The sequence below is a fragment of the Populus trichocarpa genome, chromosome 4 (genome assembly GCF_000002775.5).
Source record: "Populus trichocarpa isolate Nisqually-1 chromosome 4, P.trichocarpa_v4.1, whole genome shotgun sequence".
NCBI classification, from domain to species: Eukaryota; Viridiplantae; Streptophyta; class Magnoliopsida; order Malpighiales; family Salicaceae; genus Populus; species Populus trichocarpa.
Genome location: NC_037288.2, coordinates 1,999,945 through 2,016,056, shown reverse-complemented (window position 1 = coordinate 2,016,056; position 16,112 = coordinate 1,999,945). Strand labels below are relative to the sequence as shown.

General features: G+C 37.7%; 2 protein-coding genes across 3 annotated transcripts; both read right to left on the bottom strand.

The window, feature by feature from the left end:
• Positions 1 to 299: 299 nt before the first annotated feature.
• Positions 300 to 4,672, bottom strand: LOC18109602 (cysteine-rich receptor-like protein kinase 44). Of its 2 annotated transcripts, XM_024599371.2 has the most exons (7): positions 3,743 to 4,672; positions 3,235 to 3,360; positions 2,025 to 2,146; positions 1,745 to 1,955; positions 1,380 to 1,617; positions 1,027 to 1,177; positions 300 to 917 (listed from the first exon to the last, which is right to left on the bottom strand). In XM_024599371.2, exons 1-7 carry the CDS (start codon positions 4,533 to 4,535, stop codon positions 567 to 569), a joined length of 1,992 nt encoding a protein of 663 aa, XP_024455139.1. In that variant the 5' UTR covers positions 4,536 to 4,672; the 3' UTR covers positions 300 to 566. The 2 variants fall into 2 exon arrangements, with proteins under 2 accessions (XP_024455139.1, XP_052307842.1); XM_052451882.1 differs by lacking the exon at positions 3,235 to 3,360.
• A 3,718-nt stretch (positions 4,673 to 8,390) lies between these two features.
• Positions 8,391 to 15,784, bottom strand: LOC18097426 (cysteine-rich receptor-like protein kinase 44). Its single transcript, XM_006383904.3, has 7 exons — positions 14,982 to 15,784; positions 14,718 to 14,837; positions 10,063 to 10,193; positions 9,649 to 9,859; positions 9,244 to 9,481; positions 8,996 to 9,143; positions 8,391 to 8,882 (listed from the first exon to the last, which is right to left on the bottom strand). Exons 1-7 carry the CDS (start codon positions 15,754 to 15,756, stop codon positions 8,550 to 8,552), a joined length of 1,956 nt encoding a protein of 651 aa, XP_006383966.1. The 5' UTR covers positions 15,757 to 15,784; the 3' UTR covers positions 8,391 to 8,549.
• Between the last annotated feature and the right edge of the window lie 328 nt (positions 15,785 to 16,112).

Here is a 16,112-nt window from a genome sequence, read left to right as displayed (position 1 = left end):
AAAAACTAGATCTGTTAGACTATTTAAATAGGGAAGGTAATTCAATTTGCAGATGATCTTGCTAAGTAGAGTATTAGTAGGTTTGGCTTACTTTTAACATTTAATTAGAGATTTTCTTTCTTTTAACCTCTTAAGTTTCAACACTAGAATCAAAATCATAGAGAATTTAATTCTCTTAGCATAATAAGCTAGCTAGTAATGTAGACTTACGTATTTAAAATCATCATGAAAAATAATTTGACTGTCGTGAGATAAAAAAGTTTTTGCTACCCATTCCATGACAGGATTTGAATTGAATCTAACAACAATTTTTTTTTTATTGAACACAAGAATCAATAAAAGGTATCGAGTTCAAATAAACTTTAGACAAGTTACCACTTTACAAGAATATTGTAAATCCAACTTATAAGTATTTCATGATGTCAAAACCACAAAATAAATAGAAATTCATTCTACCAAAAGTGAAAACTATATTTGAGTTCTTAACGAATGACGCAGGCATCACAAGAATGTGTGTGTAAAACACTATTCTTAAACATATGGTTGTGATCTTCCGTAGACCATTATTAACGAGGGTATAACTCAGTAATTGATGCCTCATTTGCTGACAATGGGAGAGCTTCAGTTTTGGCCTCTGAGGAATTAGTCACCCTTGAATTGTAGTCCATTGACGATGATATGTCTGATTGATATGTGCTGCTGTTCATAAAAAATGCTGGTTGAGAAGGTACTGGCAGAGTAAGAGAATAGCTGCTTAGCATTAGAACAATCGAAGCCATGGTTGGTCTATCAGCTATGTTTTCTTGAACACAGAGTAAACCAATATGGATACATCTCATCATTTCAGTTCTTGAACCAGTGCTCAAAGCAGGGTCTATAACATTCAAACCTGTGCCTTCCCTCCAATTTCTCCATGCCTACCACATTGATCAGTCACCATTAATTTATCAAACTTGCGGAGCTGAAAACAAGACAGTATGCAGAAAAGGAAGTTGCATCTATAAAACCATAGATGAGTCTACTTACATAGCTCAATAAATCCTCTACAGTTTCACCATTACGAAAACAGTTGTTTTTCTGACCACTCACAATCTCCAAGATTAGCACGCCGAAACTAAACACGTCTGATTTCACTGAGAATTGTCCATGCATCGCATACTCTGGAGCCATGTAGCCACTGCGTATCAACATTAGTGATGAGGTCAATTTCTATTGAGTAACATTAATACAGTCTCCAACATGGTTATATTCGAATGTTTGAAGATGATTCTAGCAGTTTCAGTTTTCATTGTGCTACCCTATTTGAAGCAGGCTATCATTAAGAAGTTAGCATAATTGTAATCACTCTAACTACTTGCTCTGCTTATCTAGATACTTACTATGTCCCCACGATTCTACTTGTATTGCCTTGAGTTTCATCCATCACGAACAATCTTGCCATCCCGAAATCGGAAATTTTAGGATTCATGTCTGCATCCAATAAAATGTTGCTAGCTTTGAGGTCGCGATGAATGATTCGAAGGCGAGAGTCCTCATGAAGGTAAAGAAGTCCACGAGCGATGCCTCCAATGATCTTGTAACGCCTTTCCCAGTCCAGCTGTGCTCGCCTCGCTTGATCTAGAGATATAACATAATTCCATGAGATTAAATGTATATATGCATCTAACTTTGTAGAGATTAAAGTATTCTTGCACATAATTCGATTCTGAAAGCAAAATAAAACCAGCTTAATTTGTAGCCTTACTGAATATGAAGTGATCAAGGCTGGCATTAGGCACAAACTCGTAGATAAGAAGCCTTTCGATTCCTTGCAAGCAAAATCCTTGAAGTCTAACTAAATTCCGGTGTTGTAGCTTGGCAACCAACAGGACTTCATTTTTAAATTCTAAATCTCCTTGTCCAGAATCCTTGGAAAGTCTTTTGACTGCTACCTCTTGTCCATTAGAAAGTGTACCCTGAAAATATTACATTTCAAACAATGCGAATCTCTCTTGCACGATCGATATCATTCAATTAATTATTACCTTGTAAACAGAACCAAATCCACCTTGTCCAAGCTTATTTTCCTCAGAAAAGTTATCTGTTGCAGCTCTAATAGTACTGAAGTCGAATTGCAAGGATTCTGCTGTTATCATTTCTTCCACAGCTTCACAAAACAAACAAGTTAACACACTTGCATGGGAAATATAACGCTCTTCTTAAGCATTTTTAGCCCGTCAGAACTTTTACTGGTTAAATGTCAAATATAATTTCTTACAGAAGTATGTTCAATTCTCGAGTGGAAGACGATTTGTCTCAATTTAAATCAAAATGAACATTTATTAAATTGCGGCTTATATTGGTAAGATGACTTAGGTTATATAGGCCTTTTCATGATATGTTATTGTAATCTTGCAACATGGAATAGAATTTCATTGCGCGTCCTAAACAAAATTGGAATGTGTTTGTATATTTCATTAAACAAAAAAAAAATACTTTTTCTTATTAAAGTATTTTATTTTATTTTTAATGAAGATACTAGGATTTTATATTTCATATATATACCATGCCATGACAAATCGATCGTTACAATAATATAATATAAAGTTTTTCGGCCATGCACTCTTTCAAAATGTGCTTAGTCACTCATGATAAAATGGGAAAAGTTCGAAATCCAAAGGTCCCGACTTGTTTCTATAAAGTCTGGCTGATTCCCAAACAAAAATTTGGCTGGACTTGAATTTTATAGAGTAGTAAAGATTTTATATGGGAACTTTAGGGTGTTTAGGATCGGCCTTAAGCTACATGTGAACTAAAATTGTCTAATCAGTCGACACAGCGAGTCGATTTATGATTATTAGCTGCTACAGTCTATCTCAGTAATGTAATATTTTTCATGTAAAATTTTTACTTGGTCACAAACCCGTGTGTACTATGAACATTTCAGCTGAAGCTTAAGAAACTTAAATTGTCAGCTTGGATCATTGCCCAAATCAATTAAGTTAATTCATCAATAACCTAACAGCTACCGACTCATGATATACTTGTTAAACCATATATATATATATATATAGATGAAAACATAAAATAAATATATCTCGGAAAAAAAATTCAAATGAATTTATATATTTTTAAAATAGAAAGTATAAGAAAACTTTGTTCTTTTTGTCCTCATTATATCTATTTCTTTTATCTCAATATATTAATCAAACAGTACATAAGAGCTTATAATTAATCATCCAAGTTTTTACTTACTTTCAACGTTTTCTTCCGGCTTCCGGATTCTTAAATAGAGGCAGATGCAACTGATCATAAGTATCACAACGCTAACAGTCGAAACAACTATGATAATGATAGTTCGTGCATTGTTCCTCTTCTTGCCTGCCAAAACCAATGTGGCAAGTTGAATGCTAAATTTGATAGTTAGCAAGTAGAAAAAAATAAATTGATGACCACAACTACACCCTTAAAGACAAAAGGGGATGGATGATTTGGGTGACATCATTTATTCTTATTTTTCTGTTCATGCCGAAAAAGTGGCAACTTATCCAACATGGAACATAAAAGGGAAATGAAAAGATAATTATTTTTAAATATAAATTCATGTTTTTACTGAAATCTCAATCGTAAAAACTTAAGTTTCTAGTTCTTCGCAATTGATAGACCGGAACAAGAAATCGGAGGGAGAGGCTAATTCATAGCTGCGTAATTAGACAACAAATAGAATGAAATCCACGGAAATTGAGAACATTTCAGGGCATACCTTCTGCTGGTGGTGGAGGAGGAGGAACTGATGGTGCTTGTGGCGATGGCGAAGCTGGAAGCTGTGGTGTGGCCGGTGTAACTCCGAAGAAACGGTAGACTTCATACCTGAGATTGCAGCTTGGACTTGTGATTCTCGCTCCTTGTCTTCCATCACAACATGTTGCAATCACCCGAATAGCCCCAGCGATGCAATCATCACACTGCGGCTCAGATAGATCAGGTGTGCATTGAACAAGCCCAAAAATGGTGTCAAACCCGGCAGTTTCATTTCCTGTCGCAAACTTTCGGAGAGAGTTCCCTGAAGCAGCTGTGCTTCGAAGTCTACTCATTAACGTTTGAAGAGCCTGATTGAACTGATTCACATCTGTAGCATTGACCGTGTTCACAAGAATGGATACTGGATTGTCTTCCATGACACCAAATATGGATTTGTTGGAGTATCGTAGAATACAAGTATCAGCAATTCCAAATGCCTCTTTCTGGTTTGGACAGAACTGTAAGATATTACCCGAAGAATTTCCAATACAATTCTGGCATTCGTCTATTCCAATATTATCTCCTCTGCAAAGTGCAATTACATTTGCTTGGTCAGGACCAGGTTGGCCAACCGATAGATTGTAAAATCCGTAGTCAATTTGAGTATTTGAATCCAGGGAAGACAGGACACTGTTGAGGTTTCTTCGGAAATTGCTGTTGGTGGTGTAGTTACCTACATCATTTGAACAGAATTGCGTTTGAGCTATGGTTAGAGAAGCTAGGTGCAGAAGGATGCAAGAAAATATAAACAACATTGTTAGTCTGAAATAATCGATTGGGACTAACTAAGGCTTTGATATCTTCTCTCAGGCAATTAATTTGTTTTGTGGAGGATGTAGAAAAGAGAATTCAGGCAAAATTTTCAATGTTTGAACATAGAGGCGTAGCTTCTACGTTGTAGATAGAAAGATGCTTTTCGAGGCTTTTATTTGACCAAGGGTGTGTTCATTTCCGTGTTTTTTTAGAAAACGAATTTTTGTTTTGTTTTAAATTAATATATTTTTAGGATTTTTAAATTATTTTAATATATTAATGTTAAAAAAATATTTCTATTTATTTTTAAATAAAAAGCAAAAAGTGACAATTCGTGAAGTTGGAATTTCAATTTCAGCACAATCTCGCTCGAGCTTCCAAACAAGCCTTTAGCTCTCCACTTTTTTCGACCACTGCAATGGAGAGTGCCCTCAACTTCCCGTTGACTGAAGGTATATATTAATCCATGTACTTCACTCATTTCACATCTCTTCTTTAATTATTACAGGGACCCATGAAAATAAAAGGAAAAGAAAAGAAAAAGCCAAGATAATTAATTCAATGTGTCCATGCATTCTGCACTGACATTGGTGTACTAAACTGACAGACATCCACTCTTTATAGGCTTGCTTTCTTGATCAACGTTGGGGCCACGAGGCGGTACAGTATCCATGGAAGCTTTTTCAAAACGGAGACCAGATGAGCATTACGAAAGGTGGTAGATAGCTGACCAATTATAAGAATGGCTGCAATAGCTAATAGATTTCGGCTCTTAGCTAGGAAGCTTTATCCTTGTAATTAAAAATATATTAAGATATTATTTTTTATTTTTTTTAATTATTTTTAATATTAATATATTAAAATAATCTGAAAATATCAAAAAATATTAATTTAAAAAATTAATTTTTTAAAAAATATTTTTAAAACGTAAAATAAACATAGTTTTGTAAAACCAAACTTGAGTTCAGGAGAGATAATTTTTATTTTTTAAAAAATATTATTATTCTGATGAAATTTTATTTTTAAAAAAAATAAATTAACATGTTGAGCATCAGGTTTTAATCTTAATTTACCAGTCATAAATCTATTTAATTTTTAATCAATTTTTTTTTTCAATCTAAATCAGTCTACGCCTCGAGTAAAAAAAAGGAAGGATTCGAAACAGCCTACTGGGCAAGTTCACATTTTAAATTTAAAAGAAATCTCATATATTTATAGACTTGAAATTAAATCCAAGAAATTATGTGATTAGATACATTGAATTTCGTGCTCAACCAAAAATAAATACTAATTATATGAATGGTGTGTTTTTTATTAACTAAAATACTAAACCGTGTCAGTTTAATTGGATAAACTAGGATACGATTGTTGACTTTCCATGAAAAGTATCCCTCTTGATTGGTCTCACTGACATCATGGCATGGTCATGTTGATTCAATCATGTGAATATATTATATAAGATTTTTACTACCACCGATACATGGAAGGACCTTTTACTCTCCTTAACTTTACCAACGATTACCATGTGGTCCTGATGGAGCAGTTAGACTTGCTCTAATCGCTTACAAGATTTGAGATTAGCCGGTTTTTTAGGGAATATTTGCCACCCGGTATAAAAAAGGATTAGTCTGGACCAACGCTTAGGATATCCTTGATTCTATTAAAAAAAAAAAAAAAAACTTTACCAACGGTTTTCTCGCACATGCTTTCATGTGATCCGAGGACTTGCGCATCCATTATTTCTGATTCTCACACCATTTTAGTTTTTATTATTTGGATTGATGAAGAAACTCCCCCCCCCCCCTCTCTCTCTACATGAAATTGTTCTCTTTAATCATCTTTTGCAAAACTCTCAATCTTCCTCTAGAGGGGAAAAAAAAAGAGAAGTAAATATTAAGAAAATACTTTCAACTGTGATTAATTTTGACAAATTAATGAAATGAACCTAGAGGTTTAGGTGTGGACTTGTTTGATTGTGTTGCTGATGGGGTTTTTGAGATAAGTTTTCATGATCTCTGGCTTTGAAAATCACTGTCGACAAATTTGAATCTATAAGAATTTATGTGCATGATTTTTTTTAGGTTTTAAACCTTTTTTTTTAATCTCTTTTCAAAGCTGGATATTTTTTGTGAGGTAGATCGAGCATGATGTGCTTGGATATAGATATTACATTAAACAACTTGACAATCAACTTGTCCGTACAAGAAACAAGCGATATTGTTTTATGATTTACTACGAAGAAAAAGTTAAATATATAGAAAAGAGACGTCCTGAGTTAACAGGAAAATTGCATGATTTCTGGGAAAAAACCAGTGATTTTTTATTTGTTATTTTCTATGGTTTATTTCAAAGAAAAATAGAAGAAATAATATAAATTTTATGACTTATAAAAAATAATAAAAATATCCTCTTCTTTTTTTAACAACAGATCTCAAAAAATAACATGTGATTAATTACATTGTTAAAAGATGGATTTGAGAAAATAAATTAATTAAAAAAACTAAAAAAATTACCTAAATCAACACGGTTAATTCATAAAACTCACAACCCAGATCATGAGACCATGATAACCTTATAAAAAAAATTAAAAACAATTATAAAGTTCAATTCTCAATCAACTTAATGTTGAAGGATTAAGTTGAGAAATAAATTAATTAAAAAAAGAAAAAAATAATGACTTGGATCAACACGGTTAATCCGTAAAATTTGTAACCCGAGTCATAAGACTAAGATAACTCTATAAAAAACAAATTAAAATAAATTATGAAGTCTCATACCTGGTAAACCTAATGAATGATAAAATTAAAAAAAAATTAAGTTTGAAATTAAAAACAAAGAGTCATAAAATTTTGAGGACCAAAATTAAAAAGGGCTTGGGTTTTTATTGTTAATTGCTATATTGAAAATTCAATTCCTTTTAACATATGTTATCATAAATTGATATAGGTTCATTTAAAAAAAACACTCTAAATGTTTTACGAGTCCACGGGGTGTTTCTTGTCTCATCTCAGTAAAAATGGCCCTCCTAAAGAGTTCGTCTGGTCCAGCTAGCACTAGCCCCATACCCCAAAAGTTGAACTCCGAACTTCTATGCCCGAAGTTCCGTGAATCACTCAGCATAGAGCTTCTAACCCATAATCCAGAGAGCTTCTCTCTCGGGTGATAGCCGACCCTAAACTTTTTATCTGTCTTTTGTTTTCTTTTGCTGCCACTTAAAAGACAGCCCCCTTCTTTATATACGTGTGATTTACATTTTAAGCTTTAAATGGTATATCTGAAATAATATTTTATCATATCTGCTATTAAAATACATGGATTAATATAAAGTTGAGTTTGAAAACCCCATAATTTTATTTGGATTCTAATTAGTTTTTTTTTTCGTGCTATGATACAAGTTAAATTAGATTTTTTTTTAAATATTAAAAAAATATTTTTATTATTTAGTATTTTTATTAAACTTTATTTACGAGTGAATTTGGAATTCTTCTTCCTTAACTCATTACCTAAATTAATTTTATAAGAATTGTCTTAGACCCAATGATCCAACTTAATAGGTTCAAAGAAAATAGGACTGTAAATAAAAGCCTGGAATCTTACATAGATTCTAAATTTATCTAACTAACAATGAGTAAAAATTTGATAAAAAAATATTAAACCTTGTTTGAAAGTCCGGTTCAAATAGAGATTGGTTAAAATTTATTTAATTTTTTTAAAGTATATTTTTATATATTTAGATTGTTTTAATGTGCTGATATCAAAAATAAATTTTAAAAAATAATAAAAAATATTATTTTGATGCATTTTTTATCAAAAAAATATTTTAAAAAATAACCGCTACCTCACTTTCCATCACCCCATTATAATATTATAAAATGCTTTTATTCCGGCAATCCAAAAAAAATAAAAATAAAATAAAGGAAAAGGCAAACACTTCAAGCATTGCAATGCAAGAGAATAGTCCTGAGATACAGAACAAATTATAGCATGCTTAACGGTGGACCCTCCATCCGCAAACTCTACCGAGGGTAGAGCTCAGAGATTGAAGCCTCATTGATTGAAAATGGGACAGATGCACTCCGGGATTGATCAGACTCGGTCCAAGTTGATGATGTCCCAGGCAGTACCGTACCGCGAGCAAAAAATGCAGGCTTCTGAGGTACTGGAAGAGTGACGGAGTAAGAACTTAGCATGATAACAACTGAAGCCATGTTTGGTCTATCAAGTGCATTTTCCTGCACACATAGTAAACCAACGTGGATACATCTCAACATTTCATTTCTTGAGCCAGCCCTTAATGTCGCATCTATCAGCTTATCTAAATTTGGTCCGCTATTCCAATTTTCCCACGTCTGCAAAATTTTAAGAAAAGAACAGCAGAGTGTTAGAAGGAAAGTGCTTAGCTCGATGTCTTTCCTGGCAATCTGGATCAAGAAAAATGCAAGTCAGACAGTATCATACTCACATATGTCAGAAGGTCTTCCACCTCCCCCTCATTGATAAAAGTTCTTTTTCTACCACTTACAATTTCCAAAACAAGCACACCAAAGCTAAAGATATCCGATTTGACAGAGAAGTGTCCGCGCATTACATACTCTGGAGGCATGTATCCACTGCAAATAATAATTTGTTATTGCATTCTAGTTCAAGTCAAATAGAAAGAAAATTAACCAAAGGAACTTTGGTATTCCCTGATTTCTGATAAACACTTACAAGGTTCCAACAACTCTGCTTGTACTTTCTTGGGTTTGATCCCCTGCAAACAGCCTTGCCATGCCAAAGTCTGATATCTTAGCATTCATTTCTGCATCTAACAAAATGTTACTAGGTTTCAGGTCACGGTGAATGATCCGGAGACGAGAATCTTCATGAAGGTAAAGAAGTCCTCGAGAAATGCCTTCTATGATCTTGTAACGTCGTTCCCAGTCCAATTGTGAACGCTTGGTTTGATCTAAAAATTCAGTAAACTATGGCAGTTAGATGAATCAAAAAGTACTATGCTTTAATAAAGGAACTGCTGGTTTATGCTTTGTTTGCAGGAATTAGTTCTTTCTCTTTTTTCTATTTTTAGACAGTAATCTCCATCGAAATGTTTTGGAAGAGGAGGCATGGCCGTACCGAAAATGAAGTTGTTGAGGCTTGAGTTAGGCATAAACTCGTAGATAAGAAGCCTTTCCTCTTGTTCAAAGCAATAGCCTAGGAGCCTGACCAAATTCTTGTGCTGAAGTTTGGCCACCAGCAGGACTTCATTCTTGAATTCTTGCTCTCCTTGTGTGGAATCCCTAGATAGTCTCTTCACGGCTATATATTGTCCGTTGGGAAGGGTACCCTGAAAGCAACAAGGGTGTTAGGAGTTATGACCACAACCATGTAGGAATGCTTGAAACTAACCTTCCAAGAATTCGATTCTCATTAGTTAGCAAAATAAATATAGTAAAAACATCAATATCTCTAGCATATATATATATATTAACACAGTCAACTCATTTTTGATGGATGCTAATTGATATATAACATTTTGATATTTTGTACCTTGTACACAGAACCAAATCCACCCTGTCCAAGCTTATTAACTTCAGAAAAATTTTCTGTTGCAAGGTGAATGATTTCTAAGTTATATTGCAAGGATTCCACTCTGGTAATTTCATCATCCACTGATCCACCTGAAGCAGCAAGTAGGAGAGAAAAAAAAACTATTGAATTGAACCAGATTCTTATGTGGCGTAAACTTAAGCAGTTGCTGAATTGAACAAAGGAATTGAATATTCAGAAATCAATCTTTAACAGCCCAGGGAAAAACTTGCTCTGAAATGCCAAAAACAATATTCAATATATAGTCCAAGACCTAATGGGCTTCCAGATGAACAAAAAAGAAAAATTATGTCTTACTTTTTGTAGGGAATTCCGACCGGTGATGTTCTGATATTTGCCCATTGGAGGCTAAGCACACTGACACAATATTTAACGTGGTTCGGCAAACCGCCTACATCAACGGGAGAAGCCATTGCATTATATAAGGAGAGTACAAGATTTACAACGATAGAGGAGGAGGAATCATCCCCTCTTTGGCAACTCTCAACCTCACTCTATTTCTCTCTTCTTAGTGCTGCAATGGCAGCTACTGCTGGCTGCCTTGGCAGCCCACTCTCTCCTACATTTCTCACATCTTTGGCTCTACTTTCCTTCTCTTAACTCTCTCATTTTGCTCTCTAACATATGCCTCTATTTATAGGCATCCATGGCAGCTCCACTTGTTCTTTGGTCAATAATGGTGGCCACCGTCTCCAGCTCATTCAACAATGGTGGCTGCCAATAGTCAATGGTTGGTGCCAACCATTTGCTGCACATGCAATGGCAACAACCCAACAATCACCCCCTTTGCCATTCATATGGGCAATTGTCTTCTTGCTTCTTCAGCACATGCTTGCATTCTGCAGCTCTTCCAAGCTTACCATTCTGAGAGCGTCTTTGGCCAAGTTTCCAGGTACTTGCCAAACCTTTTAATCACCAGAGTCATCCAAGCACCCCTTTGCTAACTCCAAAGGATCACTTCAACCAGATGATTTGTCATATCTCATCTGAAGAGTGTTTAACGCTTGTCTCTGGAACAACATCCCCCTTCAAGCATATCAACCATGCTTGGCCCGGAATGATTTATCAAGCCTTACACCAAGGCTTACAACACCCCCTCAAACGGATATTTCCAAGTGCGACAGTCATTGAGTATTTTAATGTGATCACGAGCTCACCACTCTTCCAAGAGTCTACTTATCCCGGAGTTGCGTCTGCCCTCTGTTCCTCCCTAGGAACCACGCCTAACTTCTCCGTGAGTCTCCCGCTCTTAGTCTCAAGAGTCCAGGTAGCTCTCCACTTTAAACCATGGGGGCAGCCCATTAAAGGTTGATCCATATATGTCTTGATACTCTGAGTATTACAATGCCTTCACCGAGCTCACCACCTTGACAAGAGTCAACTTGTTCTCGGAACCTGCGCATGCCCTCTGCTTCTTCATAGCAGTCGCGTCTTAATGCTCCACAAGTCATCCACTTATTTTCCAAGGTAAATGTCTTCTAGCTCATTGATCTTTAGCATGGGGGCAATATCCATGAAAATCAATCTTGCATTTGTCTCCATACTCATCATAGCCTCTTCATTGGCTATACACGTGTCCACTTATATCCAGCCATCACATTGGCTCTGGGGCATTCTGTAATTGGGCTCCTATCATGGCCCTCACACCTTCTCCTGAGGTGTCTCCGCCTGTCGTCATGAGACGGTCTGAACTTGGACTCATATCATGGTCCTCACACCTTCCATCCGAGGTGTCTCCGCCTGTCGTCATGAGACGGTCTGAACTTGGACTCATGTCATGGTCCTCACACCTTCCATCGGAGGTGTCTCCGCCTGTCGTCATGAGACGGTCTGAACATTGACTCATATCATGGTCCTTACACCTTCCATCCGAGGTGTCTCCGCCTGTCGTCATGAGACGGTCTGAACTTGGACTCATATCATGGTCCTTACACCTTCCATCCGAGGTGTCTCCGCCTGTCGTCATGAGGCGGTCTGTACTTGAGCTTCTTTCATGGCCCACACACCTTCTTGCCTGAGGTGTCTCGGCTCGTCGTCATGCGGCGGTTTGTACTTGGGCTCCTTTCATGGCCCACACACCTTCTTGCCTGAGGTGTCTCCGTCCGTCATGAAGCGGTCACATCCTCCTTCATCGGGGATGTCTCCAATGGCTCCAAGATTCTCTATCACCATGTGGACTTGGGAGAGATCACTGCCACTGATCACATAGAAAGAGAGAGTTGTGTTATACTCCTCGCAATCCTCCACCTCGATTTCTATGTTTGGAGCTTCTACGCCTTTCTGCTTGATAGCTCCACCCACACCAACTCTCTTTGGTGTCTTCGCCTTTCATCGGCGGTCGCACCCCCTTAATTAGGTGCTTCTGCAACAGCTCATCTTTCCATCCTTGCATGCATTGGAAAGGTCCTCGCTTGTTGCCTTTATCAAGAGCACAAGAGACTTCCTGTTGTACAACTTTTTCACACAGTCTCTACTCTGAGCTTCATCTGGGAACTCTTCTTCTCCTTGCATCTGTTGTCTCATTACAGTACCTCGTTGGATCCTTCGGGTACTCCTGCACAATCTCCGTGTGCTCTCATGCAATTTCGGTTCTCCAGATTTCTCCCTATTCTGTGCTTTTATGTTTGACAGCAGCTCATCCTGTCACAACATTTATCCAAGTCAAAATAGGGTGTCAATCTTTATCTCCTTGTGTATTTCTCTTCAATTATCAGGGTCTTCATCAATTCTCCTTTCGAGAAATTACAGTCACTGAATCTAACTTCTTTGGAGAAATCACCACTCCATCAGATCCTTGAACATACGGAACTCAACTGTTCCTTTATACCGTCATCTTGCTAGTCTTCAACAGTTTCATTACAAACTGTTACATATACAAAAATAGTACTGTGTGGATGATTCTTCAACTAAGCAAGTTCCCAGGAAAGATTTGGAGGGGTCACACTGGTCCCGCTTAAAACCCAATCTCCTAGACAGAACTTCTTAGAACGTATCTATCCACCGTACTGCCTTTTCGTATATACAACCATTTGCTAGCTTTGTTGTGGCTTTCCTTTACAAGTGATCTTGGGGTATCCCGGTTTTATACCTGATTTCTCAACATCTGGCGAGACTACCAGTTCTTAGATTCGTCAAGATTGGTCTTCATCAATTTCCACTCTTCACCTCAAATTATCCACATGATCGGGTGTCCAGAGTGTCCCAATTTTGCCTTCCTTCAAGGCAGTTAAAATTCTCCCCACTTAGCAGTTCAGCACATGTAATTGGGTAAACATGTGCACCTTCTTCCTCTTCATCTCCATCGACCACCATGATGACCTTCAGATGTCTCCTGATCGGGCAATCTCTTTTGTTAATTCACCACCACCACTTTCGGTCTCAAATCTCAACGATCGGACCGTACCATTGCATCCGGAACGATCAAATTAGCTGGAAACAAGTCTGAAATCGTCCAAATCGCACTTCAGACGGCTACGATTTGATCAAAACAATTCTGGCCTGATCAACGGCTCAGATTCAATCTCAGATCCGGTTGCACGTAGGATCAGCTACACTGGATCCTGTCCCTCGGCTCGCGGCTCGGCTCAGCTCCACTTCGGCTCGGCTCACTCGGCTCGGCTCGCGGCTGATGATGTGGCAGGTGGGCCCACTGTGCTGACGTGTCTGCTGACTGGACGCTGACATGGCATGGTGACTGTGCATGCTGACATCTCTATTTCATCATGCTGATGTCATTATGGGCCATGCTACTGTACATGATGATGTCACAATTACATCATGCTAATGTCATCCCTGGCATGTCTACTATTCACGCTGACATCACGTTTACATCATGCTGATGTCATTCATATCCGGGTCAGTCACATGGGTCGGGTCAACTGGTATTCGGGTCGGGTCAACTCATCCGGGCGAATTAGACGCGTGGGGCGTGTGGGCAGACGCCCTGCCGGAGAGTGATGGAGAGTGCGGCCATGTCCGACGTCCGATTTTGACGCCGTTTTCACCAGTGGCTTCGGCTCGTCCTCCTCTACACAGTGGTATGGTCAAAACACAATTTTGACAACTTTCATTTTTGAGCAAAATCAAACACCCCTTTAAACCATGTGCTCTGATACCAATTGTAGGGAATTCCGACCGGTGATGTTCTGATATTTGCCCATTGGAGGCTAAGCACACTGACACAATATTTAACGTGGTTCGGCAAACCGCCTACATCAACGGGAGAAGCCATTGCATTATATAGGGAGAGTACAAGATTTACAACGATAGAGGAGGAGGAATCATCCCCTCTTTGGCAACTCTCAACCTCACTCTATTTCTCTCTTCTTAGTGCTGCAATGGCAGCTACTGCTGGCTGCCTTGGCAGCCCACTCTCTCCTACATTTCTCACATCTTTGGCTCTACTTTCCTTCTCTTAACTCTCTCATTTTGCTCTCTAACATATGCCTCTATTTATAGGCATCCATGGCAGCTCCACTTGTTCTTTGGTCAATAATGGTGGCCACCGTCTCCAGCTCATTCAACAATGGTGGCTGCCAATAGTCAATGGTTGGTGCCAACCATTTGCTGCACATGCAATGGCAACAACCCAACACTTTTAACTTTCTCTCTTGATTTCCTCTTTCCTGAAAACGTGTAGAAGCTGATGATAAGAATCACCATGACAGAAATAACAACTGAAAGAATGATGACGATGATGACTGTATTGTTTTTTCCTGCAAAATCCATGAAATTATCCAGTTATAACATGTCTATTGTCAGGAATTAGTCTGATAACTGGAAACAGTATAAGCTAGACATTTTCACAGCATTTAAAAAATTAAGGCAGACAATGATGCTAAACTTTTCAGGATATATACCTTTCGATGGAGGAGGAGATGGGTCTTCACCAATTGGGATTTCATAGAATTGGTTAATCTCGTACCTAAAATTACAGCTTGGATAAATGACTCTTCCTCCTTGCCTTTCCTGACAACATTGTCCAACACGTGCGGAAGCATTTCGGAGGCAGGAACTGCATTCTGTCTGTGACAAATCAGGAGTGCACTGCGAAAGTGCATATATAGTCTGAAAGTTTGGTGCACTGATTTTTCGCGTTGCATACTTACGACGAGAATCACCAGCTGCAGCTTCATCTTGTAGGCTATCCAACAAGCTATTCAAAGACCTGTTGAATCCTTTTTCGTCTGAGACATTTGTTAAGCTGTACACGAAAAAGTATGGGGCAACTTCATTGAGGCCAAATATGGAACGGCTTGCGTATCGTAATATACAACTGTCGAAACCTATGATAGCCTCCTTTTCAGTTGGACAGCGTGCAGTTAGTACCCGGCTAGAATAATTGAGGCAGTCGCGGCAAGCATCAGGCTTGACATCTCCTCGACAGAGTCCAATTGCATAAACCTTGTCAGAACTTTCTCCGTAAGAGAAATTGTAAAACCCGTAATCGATTTCTGTGTTACTGTAAACAGAGTTGAGTAGGTACTTGAGATTAGCCTGGTAGGTGCTATTTTCTGTGTAGTTACCGTTCTCTGCTACACAAAGTTGAAAGTTGATTTCAGGCTGAGCAGTAATGGGAACAATAAAATGCATGAAAATGGGACAAAGAAGGAAAAGCATTTGCAAAAAAGCCATAAGCTCAATGATACGCTCACTCTTCCTTTGCAAACTTGTCTACGATACTAAGAATCTCCGAATTAAATAAACAAATTTATGGTATGAACATTGATCGTCTTCTTTGACTTGGTATACGTGGCATATAAACAACATTTTCTTGCAAGTATTCAACCAACTCAGTCTTCCATGAGGAAAAGCAGCTTTGGCCGTTGTCTTCGTCATGCACGCGTGGAATAAATTGAACTTAGTTAATGTGAAAGGATTTGTATCCTAATCTGCTATGTTTCCTTGGATTAGATGGCTGATTCTTTCAAGTTCAATCGTCTTTGTGGAAGAAATCACATAATAAATATAAAGGGAAATGTCCAACGTCC

Bases quoted from the DNA above. Each gene is read 5' to 3' on its own strand.
- LOC18109602 (XM_024599371.2), bottom strand. From the start codon at position 4,535: ATGTTGTTTATATTTTCTTGCATCCTTCTGCACCTAGCTTCTCTAACC. The intron at 3,361-3,742 runs GTATGCCCTGAA...TGGTTTTGGCAG, and splicing joins TCCTCCACCACCAGCAGAAG to GCAAGAAGAGGAACAATGCA. The intron at 918-1,026 runs GTAAGTAGACTC...TCAATGTGGTAG, and splicing joins TAGAGGATTTATTGAGCTAT to GCATGGAGAAATTGGAGGGA.
- LOC18097426 (XM_006383904.3), bottom strand. From the start codon at position 15,756: ATGGCTTTTTTGCAAATGCTTTTCCTTCTTTGTCCCATTTTCATGCAT. The intron at 10,194-14,717 runs GTGTTGGGTTGT...TTGCTGCTTCAG, and splicing joins ATCAAGAGAGAAAGTTAAAA to GTGGATCAGTGGATGATGAA. The intron at 8,883-8,995 runs GTGAGTATGATA...AAAATTTTGCAG, and splicing joins TGGAAGACCTTCTGACATAT to ACGTGGGAAAATTGGAATAG.